At 38.9% G+C, this 25,088-nt stretch overlaps 1 protein-coding gene across 1 annotated transcript in view; it reads left to right on the forward strand.

Moving 5' to 3' along the window:
• LOC136263706 (uncharacterized) overlaps positions 1-25,088 on the forward strand; it is a 107,060-nt gene that overhangs the window by 63,623 nt on the left and 18,349 nt on the right. The window contains exons 6-8 of the mRNA XM_066058368.1: positions 7,926-8,216; positions 8,274-8,576; positions 22,691-22,795. Coding sequence (XP_065914440.1) covers positions 7,926-8,216; positions 8,274-8,576; positions 22,691-22,795 — 699 coding nt within the window. The remainder of the gene's footprint in view (positions 1-7,925; positions 8,217-8,273; positions 8,577-22,690; positions 22,796-25,088) is intronic.

Here is a 25,088-nt window from a genome sequence, read left to right on the forward strand (position 1 = left end):
TCTTTGTAGCTGAACTCTCTACAAGGTAATTTCTTCTAGCTGAACTCTCTACATGGTGGTTTCTTTGTAGCTGAACTCTCTACAAGATAACTTCTTCTAACTGATCTTTCTACAGGGCAATTTGTTTGTGGCAGAATTTTTTACAGGGTGATTTCTTTGCAGCTGAACTCTCTACATGGTGGTTTCTTTGTGCTGTAGCTGAACTCTCTACAAGGTAATTTCTTCTAGCTGATCTCTCTACAGGGTGATTTGTTTGTAGCTGAATTCTATACAGGTGATTTGTTTGCAGCTGAGCTCTTTACAGAATGGTTTCTTTGTAGCTGAACTCTCTACAAGGTAACTTCTTCTAACTGAACTCTCTACAGGGAGATTTGTTTGCAGCTGAACTCTCTTCATGATGGTTTCTCTGTAGCTGAACTCTCTACAAGGTAACTTCTTCTAGCTGAACTCCCTACATGGTGGTTTCTTTGTAGCTGAACTCTCTACAAGGTGACTTCTTCTAGCTGATCTTTCTAGAGGGTGATTTGTTTGTAGCTGATTTTTTTACAGGGTAATTTGTTTGCAGCTGAACTCTCTATATGGTGGTTTCTTTGTAGCTGAACTCTCTACTAGGTGACTTCTTCTAGCTGATCTCTGTACAGGGTGATTTGTTTGTAGCTGAACTCTCTTCATGATGGTTTCTTTGTAGCTGAACTCTCTACAAGGTAACTTCTTCTAACTGAACTCTCTACAGGGAGATTTGTTTGCAGCTGAACTCTCTTCATGATGGTTTCTTTGTAGCTGAACTCTCTACAAGGTAACTTCTTCTAGCTGAACTCCCTACATGGTGGTTTCTTTGTAGCTGAACTCTCTACAGGTGATTTGTTTGCAGCTGAACTCTCCACATGATGGTTTCTTTAAATTTGTAGCTGAACTCTCTACAAGGTAACTTCTTCTAGCTGATCTCTCTACAGGGTGATTTGTTTGTAGCTGAACTATCTACAAGATAACTTCTTCTGGCTGATCTCTCTACAGGGTGATTTGTTTGTAGCTGAATTCTGTACAGGTGATTTGTTTGCAGCTGAGCTCTTTACAGAATGGTTTCTTTGTAGCTGAACTCTCTACAAGGTGACTTCTTCTAGCTGATCTTTCTACAGGGTGATTTGTTTGTGGCTGAACTCTCTACAAGGAAACTTCTTTTAGCTGATCTCTCTTCAGGGAGATTGGTTTGTAGCTGAACTTTCTACAGGTGATTTGTTTGCAGCTGAACTCTCCACATGATGATTTCTATACAGGTTACTTGTTTCTAGCTGATCTCTTGAATTCTCTTCGGGTGACTGCTCTATTAGGATGACTGCTCTATTAGGATGACTGCTCTATTAGGATGACTGCTCTATTAGAGTATCTCGATCTCGCACTTGCTACACCAAGTTGGATTTCGTGTTATAACTCCGTGGCTTTAAGTCTGATTCTTCTACACCATTGAAGAGCCTTTCTAAGATGATAACTCCATCTGTACAGCGATTTTCAAAGCATTACCCCAAGCAGTTTATCTGGTAGGCGTGGCAAGCAGTCGTTTTTTATTAGCTGATCTCGATTGCATAATTGTTACACACTGTTGGTTTTTTCGTTGTATCTTCCTGGTTTTTAGCTCGATTTCGTTCAAACCACAAAAGGTTTGAGGTTCAATAGTTAACCTATTCACCCACCGATTTTTAGCTTCTTCCCATACGCGGTTTACCCTGTAGGCGTGACAACGTATTGGTGTTATTTTTCGTGAATAATCGCTCATAACTCTTTGCCTGTTTATCGTATTCCAGCCAAAGTTGGTACAGAGATGCGCCTTTATACCCCCCTTCTGTGTGCCAAATTTCAAGGCGATCCGATATGACGTTCGCGTTTTATAGCAGTTTTTGTAAGTGTGCGAAAAGAGGAAGAAAAATAAGAAGAGGAAAAAAAACCGAAGAAACTAAGCAAATTTTTGAAGTCGCATATCTCGGGAACGCTTGAAGCGATTTCGCTCAAATTTGGAGTGCTGAAGTAAAAAAAAACAAACTACAACATACTACTACTTATTACCTAACTGTATACTTATTACTACCTATACGTACTTAACTTAACCAATGTCAAAGTCAGGAAATTCGTCCTCAGCAGTAAGCGAATACTGGCGGAGTATCATTTTTGCATTGTACCTCCACAAAGTTACAGACAGTTGCTGGAGAAGTTGGCGCCTAGCAAACTTTCGTGGTAAACCATTTCTAACAGTTGTTCTCTCAGCTATGGATCCTAAAATTGATAGGGCATATGGTGACCAAACACCAAAGGTCTCACATACAAGAGGGATAAAATCTCCTCCATTATCATTTACAATGTCCTGGTATTGGTTGTCCTTAGCTATCTCACCAACAGCAGCGGCCACCCCAGCCTGAGAAGAAGCATAAGATATGACAGCAGACTGAGTGGTACTCCTGACGGAGAGATCAAAATAGGCAGGACGACCAAGATGAAAGTCAGGGTGGTATATGTCGCCAGGACGAGATCGGTCAGATGGAATGCCTTGCTCCCTAAGAACACCAGGGTGATCTTGGAGCAAGGCATGGTGTACAACAGACACTAAAGCATTATGACACTGGATCCTCAAGGGACCATGAGAGCACCCCAGCAGATGATCACCAAACTGGTCAATGACAGATAGACAAGTACAGAGTGGTAAAGAAAGGAACAAAGGAATGCCAAGCCACAAACGTAAAGCTATAGTAAAATCATGAGGAGGAATAGCTAGACCCAAAGCAGGCTGTGGAAGTGCTTTAAGCCAACCACTGCTGGTGCCAGAAGAATGTGATAAAGCACGCAGACGTGCTTGATCACGAATGGTGGAACTGCTTACAAGCTGTTTAAAAAGTGAATCATCTAAAATGGTTTGAAGGTCAGTTTGAGAGGAGTTTTGCAACACAGAAACAGACATACCTTCGAAGAAAGCGAGGGAACAATCCTCCCCAGGAAATGGCATAAAAACATCAAAAGTTTCCACTAAACACAACACTAAAATACGGGAAGAATTACAGGACCCCACAAATGCAGGAGCAGCAGAACGCTCAGATTCACGTAGGCCCAAGCCTCCTAACCTAAATGGCAAGATGGCTTGTGTCCAACTACTATCAGAAATTCCACAACACAAGATTCTACTAAGGCATTCTCGCAACCTAAGGTCAAAATGTGAGGAAAAGGAACCCAAAGAGGAAGATGGCACACAACGTAAAAGGTGAGTGACCTTGCAAACGCTAAGACAGCTCCTAAGCAGATGCAACTCTACTTGAGGGTCCTCGAGGTCAACCTATTTATCCTGAATTGCAACTATTTTATCAAATTGAACAGATAAAAAGGCATCGTAAAACTGTGGAGGTCCCCAAATAGGAGATCCAAGAAGCTCCAAACCACTGTTCTTGGGGTTGATATGCTTGATGGCAGGATGAAAGTTAGGAAAAGAACTGTCACCAGAAGGCCAGTATAGTTCACACTTGAATAGATTGATGTAAAGACCAAAACTGGGACCCGACTCAGTAAAATGTGAAAGTAATGCGTGAAGACAAGATCTAGTACCTATAAATGTGCCATCATCTAAATGCTGAAGTTGGAGGGAGTGTCCAAAGCAAAAATCGTCTTGTTTCATTAAGGAAGCACAGAGCTACGGAGGTGCGACAATTGCGTTTTCTTTCTTCCTGTCAATATACTCACGGGTGTTACGCGCCAGCTTCTTGGGCCACACGACACACTACCATGTGTCTTGATGTACAATAAAACAAATGTATGGTCCATTGCACCCAACCTAGGTTGACTGCTTTAAGTAGTTTCTAATGAAGTTCAATCCATTTTGACTAATTTCAGGATTATTCTTAAAATATTTGTGTAAGGAAATCATCCACTTTGCACCTAGTGGTTTTATAATTGTTAATCTAAAATCAACGGGCTCCTTAGGATCCACCCCTTGGAATTGAGTACCATTCTTGACATTGTCTCCACAGAAATTCTTTTGCTGGCTTATTCACACATAGGTCCAGTGGCTGTAACCTGTCGGTGTAGTTAGCAGAAATCAGTACCATACACATTATGTGCATCAATATGTGTGAGCAGCATCTCAGTACACTGTGCTTTGAAATTATCAAATAACAACAGTGCAGGATGGTTTGATTCAAGCTTCATCTCCTCCCTCTCCATACTGATATAAGGCAAAATGATCTCATCGATGTAGTCTTGCATTGTGCTCTCATTGCACCAGTGTGCATGAATAAGTTACGTGCTAGTCACTAGGAAAGTTGACTTGTGGAAGGCAACAAGGTGTTTTACCTTCATATGTGACCGGGCCTGCAAAAATAGGGCATGTGGGCACATAAAATTTGCCTACTTTTTCAAGCTTTAATGGCTCATAATATTAATTTTGACACCATTAAGCTATGACAATGATATTTTCTGCAATTATTACTCATTTACTTGGCTTTATAATACCAGTTATAGAATGCAGACATTCTATTCCTGTACTGAGATATTACCTGTTGTGTGACAGGTCATATGGGACACATACACCAATTGAAGTGGTAAAAAATCACCTATCATTGTACCTGCAAAACAAGCAGTGATCTTCCTTTTGTCATCTTTACCAGCCAAGTCTATCCTTTTGCTCCCTTCTACTCCCATGGTTCATGATGCTGGTGGAACATAATTTATAGCAGTCTGGTCCCAGTTGATGATCAATGCAGGTGGAATGAGTTCCAATCAACCAGCTGTTTGATATCTAACAAAAACTGTTCCTTGACATTGTCACAGTGTTCAAGTGCAACCTTGTTTTTACTGCAAGCCTGGCATTCCACCATCCACACTCGGCCCAACAAACAATGGGCCCAGCCCTTGGTTATTTCAATGCCTCCAAAACTATATTTTTCCTTTAGAAAATTGGCATATTTGCTTTTTACTACAAGTACACAGAAAAATTTGGAATTTCAACTAGAGTAGGGACCATAGTACATCGATAAAAAATACTGAAACAAGTTGGGGTAGTGCACGATATTAAATCACAGTAAAACAATAAGAAGTGTTATATCCCTACTGTGCTCAAGATAACATTATGGAAATGTACAGTAGGGATATAATACTTCTTATTGTTTTACTTTGATTTAATATCGTGCACTACTCCAACTTGTTTCAATACTTTTTATCGGTCCCTACTCAAGTTGAAATTCCAAATTTTTCTGTGTATTTGTTTGTTAACTGTTTTTGTAAACAATTATTATGACTGGTGAACCCATGTGTTTCGCATCTGAAATGGCACCGCGCACCCCAATTATCATCTGAAAAGTGAAGCATCCATTACGCGTTGTTGTCAGCTTTGTTCAACTCATTACACAGCATTTCGAATCAAGAACTGTTTGAAAAGCACCTCTGCAATCCACGCATATCGAAAGAAATGGTGCCACGCACGCCCCAGTTATATCAGTTATCGTCTGAAAAGTGAAGTATCCATTATGTCGGCTATGTTCAACCCGTTACACAGCAGTATGAATCAAGAACTGTTTGAAAAGCACCTCTGCTATCAAAATAGCTACTATGACAAATACGGACAATTTCCCGTTCTTGTTTCCATTACAAAGGGAAGCCATCACATGCTATCACCAAATCGACACTTTTCGCTGTCAGCAAAGATGAATGGGACACTGGTAAGTCCATGAAGAATGCATTGTATGTACTGCAGTATACCAAAAGTCACCTGTCGAAGCGACATCAAACAGTGAAAAAGCAAGCCTGTATCCTTAGCCGTTATTGAGTTACGCTTGTCTGAAGGCATCAGTCAGTTACTCAATCAGTCAGTCAGGAGAAAATTCCATTATAAATATTTTTTGAAATTCCGTAGCAATTTGTTGAAAGGGTTTCGGGTCGATCTGAAAGCTTGTTTAGGCTTAGTTTTACCTAACCAATACTGTCTCATCGTCATCAGAAAAAAATTGAGGTTGGTTTTTGGGTGATCTTATCCCGTGGGCCATGCCTATTCCTTTGTGGTCCCTACTATACACTATTATCGTAGTGTATGATTCCTTCTGTTGATACCATCACCACGGAAGTATTAACAGCAGTCCCTCACTCACGAAGATATTTAATATACTCTCTAACCTGCCTATCCAACTCGTTACCTAGTAGAAGTAGCCTGCCCTGCTTCTTTTTGCAAGGCATCTCTTTAACTTCAATTTTCTTGCCTTTCAGAAGATCCTTTACAAAATCATGATATTCATCCTTGAGTCGCCTCACTGTGGGTTCTATCAAACAAAGTTTAGCAAAATGATCGGTGTAGTACAACAAGGTATTAGTTGTTCCACACTCAGCAGCTTTTTTTCCAACTTCATACCGCTGCGCATCTGTTAAATATAAATATGGCCCCTTTTGCTTTTTTGACATTTCACTCTTCGTCACGGCCTTTGTAACAATAGCGTTAGCAGATGCTATAGCTTCAGTTGGTACTTTATCACATAGCAGACCACCAGGTAAAGTCGCAGACAATGAACAAAGTTGATCATCACTTTTAGATTTCTTGACTATAGAAAAGTACTGTAAAATTGACATTCTTCACTTATTTTCAATGTCCCTTTTTAACAATCGATGTCAAGCAGCTTTGCACTACGCTCACAAAAAAAATTAATCCTACTTCAAGTAGAGGCACTTAAGTTTGGTGAATTTAAATTTGATGAATTGAACCGATTCATCAAAATTCGTCAAAGTTTTTTGATGTAAAAATTTCCTTGTGTACGGTACTGCAACAGATATTATTAGCCATCCACTTAAGTCTACAGCTATAATTACCAAATCATAGGGCCAGGTTTTAATATGTATAAGCAACAAAATATTTTAAAATAATTATTTAGCTATATTCATGCTAAATTTACCGGCAAAATAACTTTTGTTTTGGCATTGTTTGCTACAATTCCATTTTAATTATGCTGACATTTTCAATTGCGAATTTATTCTTCAGCTTATTGAATCTAGTACGTACTGTATATCGAAAGCCTAACTGTGAAAAAGGAGTGTGACCACAGGTTAAAAGAAGTTGTAAAATTAATAGTAATGGTAAAGAAATGGCTTCAGTGATGCTAATGTTAATCAAGTTTAATGATGACAGCATCATCAAAATCATTATTAAAATTAACTGACATTAAGATCATTGCAGCTATTTCTTGGACATCACTTTTGATTTCACAGCTTTTTAATGCCAGGGCCTATTCTTTTTTCCTTAGCTTGGTATAGACATCGCTTTTATTGCATATGTAATTCCCCAAACCCAATTGCTTTCTGGTCTTCTTTTCTTTTCTACATACATTTTGTTGTGGGTTTTAAATTTACTGTCAAATTTATGTAATATTTTATGTTTTTTGCTGCATGAAAATTCATTCAAACTTATAGGGTGACTGTTCTATTAGAGAACTGTATTACAATTGCACATGTTGCACATGTTAGGCTTCTGCATTATAACTCCATAGCTGTTGCACCACAAAAGTGTGTGTTAGGATGGATATACTTAACAGTAAGTGTTATAATGATACAGTAATTTTCAACTGTCACTATTAGATGTTTGCCTTGTAGGTGTAAACAAAATAATTATATCTATTTTTTTTGCAAATCTTGATTTAGCACTTACTTATGCCATACAACATGCTTATTACTAATTCCATAGCTCTTACTCAGGGCTCATGTCCTGTAGTAATTATGCTCAAATTTGATAATTCTGATAACTGAAGGCGGGAAACATTTTAACTGCAAAAAATGTCTCGTTTGTAAAAGGTTCTATGCAGTGCATTATTGTTCATCCTGTTAATTCCACACTAGAGTAGCGTATGATGCTGGCTTCTTGGATTCCATGGCACACTGTGTGACTTGATACTGTTTGTTGTTTATGGTACTTTTTACAGAAATTATTGTTGAATTGCTTGATCAGTTAAAAAATAAAACTAATCCTACATCATTTACATGTCAAGCTACTGGTGAACCAGTTCCAAGCATCAGTTGGTACTTCGATGATGTTACGATAAATGTGTCAGATACAAGCAAGTACATGATAGACTCAACATCTATTACAATCATCACTGTTGAAGAAACACTAACAGTGTACAATGTAACATCATCTGATGTGGGGAGTTATATTTGTATGGCTACTAATGAACTTGGTAATGATAGTAGTATAGGAGTATTGACAGTGAATGGTAAGAAAGTATTCTCCACTATTGTGTGGTCATTATGATCATGTCATGTTATTACAGATGCTGCTGAACTTGCTAAACCATTAGAAGGGAGAACAGTACAGGAAGGATTAAATGTCACACTAACATGTATTGGTGATGGTTATCCACCTCCTCAAGTTGAATGGAGAAAAGTTGATGGAGCAATTAGTAGTAGGACAACAATTAGAAATTCATCGATGTCCACTACTGAAGGGAATGTAACTAGGGTCACTGTTGAGTTGATCATAACAGGATCATATAGAGATGATAGTGGAAGTTATGAATGTTCAGTTAGTAATCTACTAAACACTGTTACCAGTAGTGTCAACCTAATTGTCCAATGTATGTACGTAGGTACTATTATTATAGGTTTTCAATGAATTGATCAATGTTCTTTTGTTCTATTGGTATAATTTACACCTTATAGATGAGGGGCAGTTATAATAATGATAATCATGCTAACATTATGCTATAGAAGTTTTTCTATGCCAAATAGTAAATGTAATGCATACTGTACAGCAGTACTGTGTGGTCAGTGAGGTTTAAAACCAGCTTCGCCTTTCCTCCATGACACGTTGGAAATATTGGTTAGGCATAACTAAGCCCATAATTCCCTTCAGAGTGACTCAAAAACTCTTCAAAAAATATTTAACTGAATATTTTACTGCTACAGTAACCGCCTACCTGATGCCTCCAGCCAACAACTAGGATAAGGCTACGTACGGGCTTGCTTTCCTTACCGCTTCAGCCTCTTTATCAACCATAGCAGATACAATGCTTGCTTCATGAACATACAGTACCTTAATTGTGTTCCATTACTTTCTCCACTATCACATAGATATTGATTATTGTTAATGCATGGCATGATTTTAGTGCTTTATTTCCATAGCATAAATGCAGAACTGATGAACTTGGTAACTTAGTATTCTCCACTATTGTGTGGTCAGTATGATCATGTCATGATGTTTTCCTATACCAAATACTAATAACAATATGGGTGATATCCCAAAATTTGGTCACATGTATGATCCCTATTCAAGTGTGAAATTTCTGTTAACTTTATAACATGGCATCACCTACCACTTCAAAAGGAAGAATGGTACCATGTAGTCATATTATAATTGTGCAACTGAATGTGTGCACCAACTATTAACAACTGAAGCACAAAGTGCAGTAGCCATTCTGCTTCTTTTTCAGCTACCGGTATATCTACCTGTTATACAGTATTGAAACTTTAAGAAGTGACTCTGCAATCAATCCAGTTACTATGGAAATTATGGCACCCTGACTATAATGCAAAGTGGCCATTCATTCTGCTTTAGTTTCACCTATGTTCTTCCCATACTACAGTGTTGCAAATGAGGACAATACATGAAGCACCTCTGCATTTATGCTATGGAAATAAAGCACTAAACTCATGCTACGCATTAACACTAATCAATACCTATGTGATAGTGGAGAAAGTACACCAAGAGGCCTATTACTTCATCATGAAGTATTTTACATGTTGAATGCAATAATGCATCCATATGGGTGATTTTCCCAAAATTATAAAGCGAAGCATATAAGGCCATCTACACCTGCAGCTATACTAGTTGACATTTAATATCTACTTCAGTCATACTTGTACGATTGACAGGTTGTACTTACATGACTCAAGTATATGAACTAACTGTCCACTACTATAGCTGCAGGTATGAACTGTAAAATTTCTAATTTTTCCTTGTACTTGCTTTATCATAATAATAGTGACAGATTTAAATGATAAAATCAATATTAATTTTACATCAGTATGAGAGAGCATGCTTACAATAAATGCTAACTGTCATTAAATTTAATGTGTTACAACTGAATGTGCTAATACTTGTTACAATTGTATGTTTGCAATGTGGTTGCTGAATGTTGCTGCTACTGGGTTGATGAAGTAATACTGGATGTATTATGTAAGCTTTGCTGTGACAGTGATAACGCATATACACATTGCCTATTTGGGCTGGTGTATAATACCTCAGTAGACCAAAGAATTGTATGTATTATGTATGTATGTCTGTATAACTGGTCTGTAAAGTGAAGTGCTGTTGTAATATGTCGTGGTCGCATGCAGTAATGTTATAGAGCTTGGTGCGGTGGAAGGGTGGTTTGTGTAGGAAGGCATGCAGTAATGTGTCGTGGTATGTTTGTATGTGCTCAAGTTAGCATGTTAATTTATTTGTTTTTTCCTTCTTATGCCGTATGGGGGGGGACTACAGGGGCTTCACTTTCTTTTTGCACACTTTGTAAAAATTGCTATACAATGCAAATGTGTAACTCGATTGCCTTGATCTTTGGCAAAAATCAAGAGCGTGTAATGGTGGATTTACATACCAAGTTTGTTGTGAATCTGAGGAATATTCAAAGAGTTATGAGCATTTATTCACATAAAAAAAATCAAGCTTCTGTCCCGGCTACAGGGTAAACTAAGTATAGTTTTTGAAAATTGGTGTGTAGATAGGCTGATCATCGTAGCAGTGCCTTTTGATAATTTGAATAGCAATAGAGTTACAGCAACAAAGTTATACAGCAAAAACCAAGCAAGTGTAAAATCACGGGATTGAGATACTCTAATAGAGCAGTCACCGCAGGGTAAAAAAGGTGTGCAAAATGTTGAAAAAAACTTACCAGAGTTCGAACCAGGGACCTCCATATCTAACACCTGCATCCTAACCACTGAACCACTGCTACCTTGGCTAACCACCTCACTTAATTTCTGCTCTAAAAATGAAATTTCTAGTTGAAATCTGCTTATAATAAAATGTTTGTAATTTCATAGATCTGCCAACAGAAGTTCTAGATTGTTCTAGAACATTTTATGTATGTTCTATTAGAAGTCCTCAAAAAATGTGCACTCTATTAGAGTATTACAATATCATTATCAAATATTGAATTAAATGCAATAAAATACATTTACAAGTCTGTCTTCAATAATCTTCATCAAGACACACGGTAGTGTGTCGTGCGGCCCAAGAAGCCGGCGCGCCACACCCGTGAGTATATTGACAGGAAGAACGAAAACGTCATTTTCACACCTTTGTATCTCGGTGATTACTTATCTGATTGGAACCAAATTTGCTACACAGTTGCCCGCCAGCCAAGGGAGTCTACATTCCAAATTTGAAGGAAATCGCTCAAGCCATTTCCGAGATACGAGCTGCCAAAGTTTCGTTTTTTTTTCCTTCGTTTTTTTTTCTTATTCTTCTTCGTCTTTTCGCACACTTACAAAAAATGCTATAACAAGCAAACGCGTACTCCGATCGCCTTGAAATTTGGCACACAGAAAGGGAGTCCAACGGTGAATCCTAGCATCAAATTTGGTATAAATCCGATGAATGGTTCAAGAGTTATGACCGATTATTCGCGTAAAACAAGATCGATTTGTTGTCACGCCTACAGGGTAAACCGCTTCATGGAATGATAATCTTAATGACTACACCAGTAACTACAAAGAAAGGCTTTTGAGACTGAAACTTCTTCCACTGATGTATATTTACGATTTAGCTGACATCAAGGTATTTTATAAAATCAGTAAAATTTCCATCTGAAAAGTTCAACATATTAAACTTTGTAGAATTTATCTCTGGACCCACAAGATCAGCAGGTTACAAACTTAGACACATGATAGCATCTAAAAACAGTGTAATGAATTCCTACTTCTACCGTATTCCCAGATTGTGGAACAGCTTACCATTAATTGACTTATCCCAAACCCTCCTAACTATCAAATTCAAACTCAAGAATTATTTTTGGAATCATTTTGTTAACAATTTTGACAGTAATAACCTATGTACTTTTATTTCCGTTGCCCCTGTTCCAAATGTTTAAACATTCCAGCTCCTACAAACTATTTTATTCTTTAACTTGTACTCTTTATAGCTACCCCCTGTAATTATTATTTGTAGTTATATAGCTTATTGTAATGTGTAAGTAATTAATTATGGCTACCAGTGCAAGACTCTGGTAGACCTTCAGTTCTGTAATTTAATTGTTACAAACTCTTAAATATTGTTTAATTTTGTTTATTGATCTGTACAGTTCTGTAAAGTATTAATAATAACTAGTGGGGCAAAAAAATTATTAATTTTCAACAAGTAGAATAGGGATCAAAGATTTGATTTTGAAAAAAACTGCGTAAACAAGAAGTAATAGGGATGATAATCCACAAAATTCTATGCATCATCAGTTCAAAGCAAGTTATTTGAATAGTGTACACTCAATTTGCGATTCCTATTTCAACATTTTAACAAAATTTAACCACAAGTTGAAATAGGAATCGCAAATTGAGTGTACACTATTCAAATAACTTGCTTTGAACTGATGATGCATAGAATTTTGTGGATTATCATCCCTATTACTTCTTGTTTACGCAGTTTTTTTCAAAATCAAATCTTTGATCCCTATTCTACTTGTTGAAAATTAATAATTTTTTTGCCCCACTAGTTTCATGATTTTTTTCATGTCCATGCACATCAGGGGCGGATCCAGGAGCTGGAAAGAGGAGGGGCACAATTGTAGGTCGTTGGGGAGAGCCATATTCTCTAGTTCAGTGCTGCATTTTTGAAGCAGCAAATAATCACCTCTTAGTAGTGTCTCACTGCTGATTTTTGCTATTTTGGCCTTTTCAGATGGTTGCGAAGCCTTAAAAGCTGCTTTAAAGGCTCAGAATGTCTCAAACAACAGCAACACGATAATTATTTTTAGAGGCGCTTAGTACGAACGAAGGTGCTGGATGACTATTTTACAGCTAGTTTGCTTTGGTTTCAGGTGAATTTGTAATAAATGCTAGTGAAATGTGCATATTTTCATGAGTTGATAAACTGATCTTGGCCTGACAACGTTTAGTACCTATTTTAATAAGAAGTGTGGCTGGCTTCTCCACAAGATGGGGGGGGGGGGGGGGGCATTTGCCCCAAATGCCCCATCCTGGATCCGCCATTGCACATGGACTACTTCCCCGTACTTCTTAAATATACGTTCAACAGTACATGATTGTTTAATAAAGAAACCCATTGTAATATCAACTGGCAATAAACAATTACATAAATAAGTTTAATAAACAATTAGTTAACAATACAGTTAACAATACAGTAAACAATACCACTTTCCTTTGATGAGTAGATAAATCCACTAGTGTGACCGTTTACTGCAACGAAGCGGTGCGAAATCTCAACACGAGTAAAACACACGCTTGACAAAACGTGGTCGACCCCAATTAAAGTGCTGAGTATACGGAGTATCCCGCTTTTTATTTTTCAATTGCGTACGGAAGGGACACACCCCTTTTCAATTCGAAATTTACCAGTGTGTTCCAATAGCTTACAAGCCTTGTTATGTCGACTCTTAGCTGGTAAACAGCTGAAGAATATAATAGAAAGTATACACGAAAGGCGTACAGTAATAGTTTAAGTGACGAGGTGCGGGCCACACCCCCTTCACTGTCTCGTAATGAAGGAAGTATAAAACCCGAGTTTCAGTGAACAATAGTTATGTTTAATGTTTAGTGTGATACAACTTGATGCATTTTAGTCCTGTGAGCTAAAGCAATGGAATTTTAAACAATTCTATATTATCATCTGTATGGCTTCTCGATCGAATGACGTCTCGAAGAGTGATTCTTGCTCTATATCTCGCAATCGCATTAGAGAGGGAAGATTTTAATACCACACAGACCTGGGTACGAATGTTTTTTAAATATGCCATACGTTTTTAGGGCTGATATCTACTTCCTACGAGCTGTAGGCGCGCGAAACAAGAAAGAAAGAAGAAAGAAAGAAGAAGATGGAGAATCTAACCATTTTCAAAATTTTAAAAAACATCTAAAACCATTTCCCTTACTTTTAATACTTGTTGGCTAGTGTTGTAAACACAAAAGAAAGGTCTAGAATGTTTTAGAAATAAAATCTAAAGCCCGGAAGGCTGCTTTTGGCGTGCGTTCTATTAGAGTGTTTTGAAAAATTTCTGCCTGATCCCTATTATGTACCACTACCGTGGTACATGATAATAATAATGAGTTGAAAATTGCTATGTAGATGGAGTAACCATTGTAGGGGTGCCTTTTGGAGGAATCGAGATAAAGACCACGGAGATATGACACAAAACCCAACCTGTGTCACAATTACGCGATCGATTTTTATGAATAAAAATGTATTAGTTTTCACGCCTACTAGGAAAACCGCTTAGAGCAATCAGCTGAAAATCGGTGTATAGCTGGAATAATCTTCATAGAAAGTCCTTGCAGTAGTACAGAAGAATCGGATTACAAACCACTGAGTTATGATTCGAAAGCCAACTCCGTGTAGCAAATGCGAGATCGAGATACTCTAATAGAACAGTCACCCTAATAGAGCATTCGGCTAATTTATTTATTCCATTATAGAATTTTATTACATCACAAGTTATTCTGTAGGGAGTTCAGCTGCAAACAGTTAATCTTATAGACAGTTCAGCAAGAAGACAGTCACCATGCGGAGAGTTAAGCAAATATATCACTATAGAGATTCAGAACATTACAAGTCACACTGAAGAAAGTTCAGCTATAAACAAGTCATGCACTGTATAGAGAATTCAGCTACAATTAAGTCACTCTCTAGAGAATTCAGTTACACAGAATTCAGCTAAACACAAGTCACTGTGGAGAGAGTTCACCTACAAACAAATTACCCTTTAAAGTGATCAGCTACAAACAAAACACTTTGCAGGGTGTTCAGCTGCAACAAATCAACCTTTAGAGCGATCAGCAATGAACAAATCAACACAAATCTACCTGTAGAGAGATAAGCTAGAAACAAATCACCCTGTAGAGAGTTCAGCTACAAAACATCACCCTGTAGAGACATCAGCTAGAAACTAGACACAATGTAAGGAGTTCAGCTACAAGCAATCACCCTGTAGAGAGTTCAGCTAAAACAAATCAACCTGCAGAGAGATCAGCTACACACAAATCAACTTGTAGAGAGATCAGCTACAAACAAATCGCCCTTTAGAGAGATCAGCTAGAAACTACACACAATGTAAGGAGTTCAGCTACAAATAAATCACCCTGTAGAGAGTTCAGCTAAAACAAATCAACCTGCAGAGAGATCAGCTACAAACAAATCACCTTTTAGAAAGTTCAGCTACAAACAAATTACCTTATCGGCTACAAACAAATCAACCTGCAGAGAGATCAGCTACACACAATACAACTTGTAGAGAGATCAACTACAAACAAATCACCCTGTAGAGAGATCAGCTAGAAACTAGACACAATGTAAGGAGTTCAGCTACAAGCAAATCACCGTGTAGAGAGTTCAGCTACTAACAAACCAACCTGTAGAGCAATCAGCTAGAAACAAATTACCCTGAAGAGAGGTCAGCTACAAAAAATCACCCTGTAGAGATGTCAGCTAGAAACAAATCACCCTGAAGAGAGATCAGCTACAAAAAATCACCTTGTAGAGAGATCAACTACAAACAAAACATTTTGCAGAGAGTTCAGCTAAAAACAAATCAACCTTTAGAGCGATCAGCAACAAACAAATCAACCTGTAGAGAGATCATCTAGAAACAAATCAACCTGCAGAGTGATCAGCTACAAACAAATCAGCTTGTAGAGCGATCAGTTAAGCACAAATCAACCTGTACAGAGATAAGCTAAAAACAAATCAGAGTTCAGCTAAAACAAATCAATCAGCAGAGAGATTAGCTACATACAAATCACCTTATAGATATTTCAGCTACAAACAAATTTCCTTGTAGAAAGTTCAGCTACAAACAAATCACCCTGTAGAAAGATCAACTAGAAGAAGTCACCTTGTAGAGAGTTCGGTTACAAAGAAACCACCATGTAGAAAGTTCATCTATAAACTAGTGACCTTGTAGAGACATCAGCTAGAAGAAGTTACCTTGTAGAGAGTTCAGCTACAAACAAATCACCTATACAGAATTCAGCTACAAACAAATCACCGTGTAGAAAGATCAGCTAGAAGATGTTACTTTGTAGAGTTCAGTTACAAAGAAACCACCATGCAGAGAGTTCAGCTGCAAAGAAATTATCCTGTAGAAAATTCAGCCACAAACAAATTGCCCTGTAGAAAGATCAGTTAGAAGGAGTTACCTTGTAGAGATTTCAGCTACAAAGAAACTATTCTGTAAAGAGTTCAGCTGCAAACAAATCACCTGTACAGAATTCAGCTATGTAATAACGCAACAGTTTAATGATTCACATGGATATCATTTTGAACAACTACAATTTAATGCACACCGTCAACTGAACTGAACAATGCCTGAATGGGCGCGTGTTACAAATGTGCGCATGCGTGAAAATCAATCTACTACAATCCTCCCCTCAAAAATAAAACTAGGGAGAAAAAAAAAAACTTACAACAATAATGCTTGTAATGAATACAGATAATAGTTATAAGTTCAGTCTGTCTGGAGGTCTTCTGACTCTAGATGATGTACGTAATGGTTGTGCTTCTTGGCTAACAACGGAGGAGTTTGCATTACTGTCCTCAAGTGCTAAAGGTGCTGGAAAGTTGAAGTCATCAACAGAAGGGTGCACACTAGTACTAGTGGCGGCAGATACAGAGTCAGAATCTTCATCAAAATGACATTTCCGTAGCTGATCTTGATGTTTACGACATATAGTACCATCACAATCAAGACGGACCTTGTAGGAAACAGGACCCGTAACCTGCACAATTTCCCCAGATATCCATGTAATAGGACCACTGTAGATGTGAACAAAGACTTTGTCTCCCACATTGAAAGGTCGAGACTTGGCATGCTGGTCATGCTGCTGCTTTTGTCTGTCTTGGACGTCTGTGATGCGCTTAGACAAATTTGGCACAACCAAGTCTAATCTGGATTTCAATTGACGATTCATCAGTAGGTTGGCAGGTGGGACTCCAGTTGTGCTGTGCGGTGTTATTCGATATTCAAAAAGAAAACGTTGGATCTTTGTCTCCAATGAGCCATCTTTAAACTTCTTTAATGCGGATTTAAAAGTCTGCACAGCACGCTCTGCCAGGCCATTGCTTGCTGGGTGGTATGGTGCAGATGTTATGTGCTTGATTCCATTCGACAAATAAAACTGCTTCATCTCTGAACTTGTAAAAACTGTAGCATTATCAGTGACAATAGTGTCCGGTAACCCATGAATCGAACAAATGCTTCTAAGCTTATCAATCGTGACTCTAGATGTGGCATTTCTAACAGGGACAACTTCCAACCATTTAGAAAAAGCATCCACAACCACCAGGAACATGTGGTCAAGCAGTGGCCCTGCATAGTCCATGTGAAGCCGGGACCATGGTTTCTCTGGAATTGACCATGGATGAAGTGGAGCCAATGGTGGCAAAGGCTTACTCGCCTGACATGCTGAGCAGGTTCTTACTATATCTTCAATAGCTTTATCCAATTGTGGCCACCATACCACCATCCTTGCCCTTGCCTTCATTCGTGATGCTCCTTGGTGTGCTTCATGTAAATCATCTAAGATTCTCTTACGTCCTGCTGGTGGAATAATTACCCTAGTACCCCATAGAACACAACCGTCCAGTGACGACAACTCATGTTTTTTGGATGCATATGGACGCAGAGCTGGATCAACTGACTCTGGCCAACCATTTTGAACAAAATGAAGTACTCTTGACAATTCTTTGTCACGGCGAGTCATAGTCTTAATCTGAGTAGCCGTAACAGGGCCACAGTTCAAGTGTTCTACTAGTAACACTAGTTCATTTGGAATTGGGACATTCTGTGGTTGTGATGGCAAGGGTAAACGGCTTAACCCATCTGCATTTCCAATGTCTGAACCTTTCTTGTACACAATGTTGTACTGATAGGCCGCCAAAGTCAACGCCCACCGCTGGATTCTAGCAGAAGCTAACGTGGGAACAGCTTTAGATTCATTCAGTAGACTTTTCAGGGGCTTATGGTCGGTATAAAGTGTGAAACTATGCCCATACAAATAGTTATGGAAACGTTTAGTGCCGAAAATCAAAGCGAGAGCTTCTTTTTCGAGTTGCGAGTAGTTTTGTTCTGGTCGAGATAGCGTTCTTGACGCATAAGCAACTGGCTTTTCTACTCCCTTTTCATCAATCTGGGATAAAACAGCGCCAACGCCATAAGGAGATGCATCACACATTAAAGTCAATGTTTTATTGGGATCGTAGTGGACCAGTAGGCTATCTGAGGTTAAGAGCTCTTTGGAATTTTGAAAAGCTTTAGCTTGTGTCGGTGACCATTGCCATTTAACATTTTTACGTAACAAGTGATACAAGGGCGCTAAAGTCGTGGCCATGTTGGGTAAAAATTTACTGTAGTAACTTAATAACCCCAGATAAGCCTTCAGTTCTGTGACATTCTGTGGTGTGGGTGCATCTCTCACAGCCTCAAGCTTGGCTGCAGAGGGATGCAACCCACTAGCATCAATGACATGGCCTAGATATTGAACAGCAGGTACCATGGACTCACATTTGTCTTTGCGTAGATGAAGACCTGCCTCTTGTAGTCTTGACAACACCACCTTTAAGTTAGACATGTGCTCCTCTGTGGATGTACCGGTGACGAGGATATCATCCAAGTACACCAAAACTCTGGGAATTCCTTGCAACAATGTTTCCATTGTCCTCTGAAGAATGCCTGGGGCAGAGGACACTCCGAAAGGCAAACGCTGGTAACTAAACAACCCTTTGTGGGTGTTAATGGTCACAACTTCTTTGGACTGTTCATCTAATTCAAGCTGCTGATATGCTTGGCTCATATCTAGCTTTGTAAAAGCGATACCACCCGTTAGCGAGGAAAACAGGTCTTCTACCTTAGGAATTGGATACTGCTCAAGCGTGGAAGCCTTATTGGCGGTCAGTTTATAATCGCCACATATTCTGATAGACTTTTTGTCCGTTTTTAAGACTGGAACAATTGGCGCAGCCCACTTGGAAGTTTTAACTGGCTTTATGATACCAAGGTTTTCTAGCCTTGCCAACTCATTTTCAACCTTTTCTCGCATGGAATATGGTATGGAGCGGGCTTTACAGAACTTAGGAGGAACTGTTGGATCCACATGAATGGATACCTTGTCACCCTTAAAGGTACCTTGCTCATCAGTAAAAAGCTCAGAAAATGGCTGTAATAGGTGTTGTAACGAACTTTCTTGTACCGAGTTGACTGGGATAATTGAAGGCCAGTCTAACCGGATATACTGCAACCAGTCTCGACCCAAGAGGGTTGGGCAGTCAGTAGCAACCACAATCAATGACAATTTGTGTGTGCAGTTATTGTAACTCACTTCGCAAGAGACCTTCCCTTTAACTGGTAACTGCTCCCCTGAGTATGTACACAACTTGACATCTGTAGTGTGCCAGCTTTCCGAGTTAGCTTGGAAAATTTCCTTGTAACTAGATTCCGATATGATGGAAACTGCAGAGCCTGTATCAATTTCCATTGATATTGTTTTCCCATTTACTGTAATTGGTGTAGTCAAGGGAGCAGGATGAGCACTGGAACAATTCTGGTTGATAGCAAACAAATGGTATTCTTCTGACAGAGGAGTCTGAGCCACTATGGTATTTGTTGGTTTTCCTACTGTAGTAGGAGCGACTGGTTGTGAGAAGCTGCGGCTGCGACAAACTGCTGCTATATGCCCTTTCTTGTGACAGTTACTACAAACTGATTCCTTGAACCAGCAATCTGGCGCTTTGTGATTAGGCTTTCCACATCGGTAACACTTGACAGATGATCGTGGCAGTTTCTCATTTTTATACACTGGAACTGTAGTATCACTGGTGGGTGCCGTTGCAGCCTGAAGCTGCTTTGCATCTTTAGTCGCTGCTTCGAAAGCTAAAGCAACCTCAAAGGCCTTCTTGAAGGTTAACTTGTCCTCAGCCAGTAGTCGCTTCTGAACTTGTGGTTCATTGATGCCACACACCAGTCGGTCGCGCAACATAAGATCCAACGTTTCACCGAAATTGCTGTGCTCCGATAAGGATCGCGATTCAGCAACATAGGCCGCGACAGTTTCATCCGATTCTCTTACTCTGGTATTAAAGCGGAATCGTTGAGCAATCTCAGACGGAGGTGGGCAAAAATGAGTTGTCATTGTCTTCACCAAATTCTTGAACGAAACGTCAGTCGGCTTGTTGGGTGCGACAAGATTACGAAGGACCTTATATGCCTTGGCTCCCATAGAGCTGATGAGTACTGAACGTTGCTTGGTAGAGTCTGTAATATCATTTGCAACGAAATAATGCTCCATGCGCTCAATGTATTGCACCCAATCGTCGCCATTTGCAGTGTTAAATTCTTCCAACTTTCCAAAGGACACAGCCATTACGTAGCGTAGGATACGATAGTCCTCGTCACCAAATGTAATAACGCAACAGTTTAATGATTCACATGGATATCATTTTGAACAACTACAATTTAATGCACACCGTCAACTGAACTGAACAATGCCTGAGTGGGCGCGTGTTACAAATGTGCGCATGCGTGAAAATCAATCTACTACAAGCTACAAACAAATCACCCTGTAGAGAGATCAGCTAGAAGAAGTTATCTTGTAGATAGTTCAGTTACAAATGAATCACCCAGTAGAGAAATCAGCTAGAAGATGTTACCTTGTAGATAGTTCAGCTACAAACAAATCACACTGTAGAAAGACCAGCTAGAAGAAGTCACCTTATAGAGAGTTCAGCTACAAACAAACCACCATGTAGAGAGTTCAGCTAGAAGAAGTTAGCTTGTGGAGAGTCAGCTACAAAGAAACCATTCTGTAAAGAGCTCAGCTGCAAACAAATCACCTGTACAGAATTCAGCTACAAACAAATCACCCTGTAGAGAGATCAGCTAGAAGAAGTTGTCTTGTAGATAGTTCAGCTACAAATGAATCACCCTGTAGAGAGATCAGCTAGAAGATGTTACCTTGTAGATAGTTCAGCTACAAACAAATCACACTGTAGAAAGACCAGCTAGAAGAAGTCACCTTGTAGAGAGTTCAGCTACAAACAAACCACCATGTAGAGAGTTCAGCTAGAAGAAGTTACCTTGTGGAGAGTTCAGCTACAAAGAAACCATTCTGTAAAGAGCTCAGCTGCAAACAAATCATCTGTACAGAATTCAGATACAAACAAATCACCCTGTAGAAAGATCAGCTAGAAGAATTTACCTTTTAGATAGTTCAACTACAAACAAATCGCCCTGTAGAGAGATCAACAAGAAGAAGTTACCTTGTAGATTGTTCAGCTACAAACAATTCACCCTGTAGAGAGAGCAGTTAGAAGAAGTCACCTTGTAGAGTGTTCAGTTACAAAGAAACCACCGTGGAGAGTTCTGTAATAAATATTATATGTATTATATATATAATTTGTACATTAATTTTACTGATAAAATCAGAATTATTTAAAGTACATCTGCTTCATCTTTTCTTCTTCCTATGGTAAAGAAAAAAAGATGGGTTTAAAAATCCTCAAAGCCGGCCATAGGCTGGCTTTGGGGTATGCAAACACAAAAAGAAGTGAAATCTAATCCAAAACAGCCAAGCTGTAAAAAAAGGAGTGCGGCCCTCAAAAAGGCTATGGTGAAAAAAGATGTGAAATCCAAGGTGGCGGCCAAGAAATGGCTGTGATGGTAGGTTAATGGTAAAAATTTTAATAACGACCACTCAGGTGAATTTCATCTGAATTGTCGTTATTAAAATTTTTACCATTAACCTACCATCACAGCCATTTCTTGGCCGCCACCTTGGATTTCACATCTTTTTTCACAATAGCCTTTTTGAGGGCCGCACTCTTTTTTTTACAGCTTGGCTGTTTTGGATTAGATATCATAATGTGGCCATGTGTGAGGTGTGCAAGTTGTAAAATTAATATTAGCTAATCAGATAATACAATATTATTGTTAAAGTGTTAATGAGACATATGTGATGCTGCTAGTTTTTTAAGAGTGTGAGCATCTTCATAAATGCCACATAAATTTGATTCTCAATAAAGCAATGTGTATAGATTTTCTGATAGCAATAAATAGTTTGAGTTTGGCCGCCTTTCCTGTGTACGGCAATGCTATGAACAAAGGAAAGGCAGCCAAACTCAAACTATTTATTGCTATCAGAGAATCTATACACATTGCTTTATTGAGAATCAAATTTATTTGGCATTTATGAAGATGCTCACACACTTAAAAACTAGCAGCATCACATAGTTCTCATTAACACTTAATATTGTATTATCTGATTAGCTAATATTAATTTTACAACTTGCACACCTCACACATGGCCACATTATGATATCATTACTTTTTGTCGCAGTTAACTCTACTTTACTTGGACGCGCACTTTTTTTACAGCTAGAAGCTGTTTTTGGATGGGTATATTATACATGTTTGCTTATTACACAATGCTGATAGAATGGTCAGTGACTAAGTATTATTTTTTCAAATTTCCACAGCGGATTACAGAGGATGTTATGCAGAAATAGACGATGCATGGAGAATCAGTTGGCCAAGTACAATGAAAGGAAAATCTGAAATACAATCGTGCCCTGGTGGTGTTGGTAAGTATGGTAGTTGCTTTACACCAACACTATGTTTAATATGATTCTGCTCTCATTTGTTTCTTTGACAAGGGTAACAAATATGTACTTTTGTAAGTGAATAATTTTGATCATAGTGAGACCACATGCAGTTAGGAAATAATGCAGAAATAAAAAATGGTATTTATGTTCAGAGGTGTTTAGCATGTTTTAAAGTGCTGAATAGCAGTTTTGGGTGGCTTTTGTGAAAAAAGGAGTAAATATGTTATACATCCTTCTGTGATGTTTTCTAAGACTTTGGATTATTGTGCAAATACTTTTGCATGCACAATTCTGAGAAGACTTTTTGCTACTTTAGTATCATTGCTACTTATATATATATCAGTACAGTTGTACTGTTTAGTAGATAAAATAAATGATGTCTGCCAGAATCCCCCTTATAATTGTTCCCTATTAAAATTCATACTGGATAAAAAATCACCTTTATGGGATAGTCTATCACCAAATCCAGCATTAAAGCAAGAAAACACTTCAGAGCACCACCAAAATTAAAAAAATGTCATATCCAATTTTGGTCTGCATGCCTGCCTGCCTGCCTGCCTGCCTGCCTGCCTGCCTGCCTGCCTGCCTGCCTGCCTGCCTGCCTGCCTGCCTGCCTGCCTGCCTGCCTGCCTGCCTGCCTGCCTGCCTGCCTGCCTGCCTGCCTGCCTGCCTGCCTGCCTGCCTGCCTGCCTGCCTGCCTGCCTGCCTGCCTGCCTGCCTGCCTGCCTGCCTGCCTGCCTGCAATGAGTATAGAAGGCTGATGATAGAGATAGAATGCTTTTTTATGCCAATAGCTAAACTAATTTTAAACAGTAGTGAGTTTAAATACTGCAGATACATGTTTAGGTAAAAGCCGAAAATTGGAATAATAGGTGGGGTAATTTTTTTTGGAAAGAATAATCGGTAAGTTTTGAACATATTAAGCTCAGGCCTAAAAACCAGTCTTATTGCTTGTTTAAAAGTTTCAACACTGTGCAGGCAGCCAACAGCTAAGTTTAGTTTTTAACTTGGAGTTGAGTGTATCAGGAGAGCTCTGATAGGGATGAGGTGGGGGTAGAGGGGAGGTTGTTACAGAATGAAAGTGGAACATGTAGGGATGGATTAAGCCAAATTATGGGCCATTCAGGTCTTGCTACTGGCTAAAATGAAAGGAAAATTGCAGCACAAATCTTTATGTAACACCACAGAACTGTACAGCCACATACAGCTATTCCCTACATACCAGGTATATATTCCCTATTCCTTACTATAGTTATTTCCTGTAAGCGAAAACAGACCCTATAGCTATAGGGTCTGTTTTCGCTCACATAGCATGAATCTATTTCAAATCTACAGGTGCGATCAACAAAAACAAACTGTTTTAAGCACTTCTAATGGAGCCAATATTACAGTGTAAAACGTACAGGCACAATCCAACAGAAATAATGTATTGTGCCCATCTATGGCTTTGTATATCTTGACCCTTTTGTACTTCTTACATTATTTTTATTTATTAAGACTTTAAAGCACAAGTGCTAAAGGTCTGTAGGACTCCTGGACCTACAGCCTCTTTAAATTTGTTACAGAATTGCAAGCTAATGACCTGGATGGACACCTCCTTTGATAAACTTTTGGATATTACCATCCCTTGCTTGTCTACGCAGAAGCAAATTTTCAGCATATGTGACCAGATTTCACAAAACAAGGCTTCCACACACACAAAATCAAACTTACGTTTTTACCAGAAATGGATTGCTGGCCTAATACTCTATCATATTCCACACTGTACTTCCTTCAGGACTGGCACGTCTGGTTTCTGTGGCAGCTTTCTTCCGACCCTGTCAAAGCCATGATTAGGAGATTGGTGCCATTGAATGCCCTTGTCTTGTGATAATGGTGTGTAGTGAGCTGGGACTTCACAGAGAGCTCGCCAATAGTGTTCTCGGTCAATTTGAAGTGTTTTGAGGGCCATGGAGGTCCATGGAGAGCCCAAACTTGGCCTCTGGATTCCAATCGTCTTCTTGCTTCATTTTATACTCCTATATTAAGCCCACCCACCGTCCCCCACCCTCCACCCTATTACTACCACCTGTGATATTATTACTCGCTCGAGAAAAGCTTCCCAAAACAGGGCTAATTTTGGGTATCAGAAATGTATACACCCACTCAGTGATAGCTAGTAAATAGATGTATACTTGGTGCAAATTTTGTTTGCCCAGCTGTAGGCACTGGGGAGTTATTACACAATGATTACTTAAAATCGCCATATCTCCTAACGAAGCTTTGTGCGTCG

Source organism: Dysidea avara, chromosome 1 (genome assembly GCF_963678975.1).
Source record: "Dysidea avara chromosome 1, odDysAvar1.4, whole genome shotgun sequence".
Classification (NCBI taxonomy): Eukaryota; Metazoa; Porifera; class Demospongiae; order Dictyoceratida; family Dysideidae; genus Dysidea; species Dysidea avara.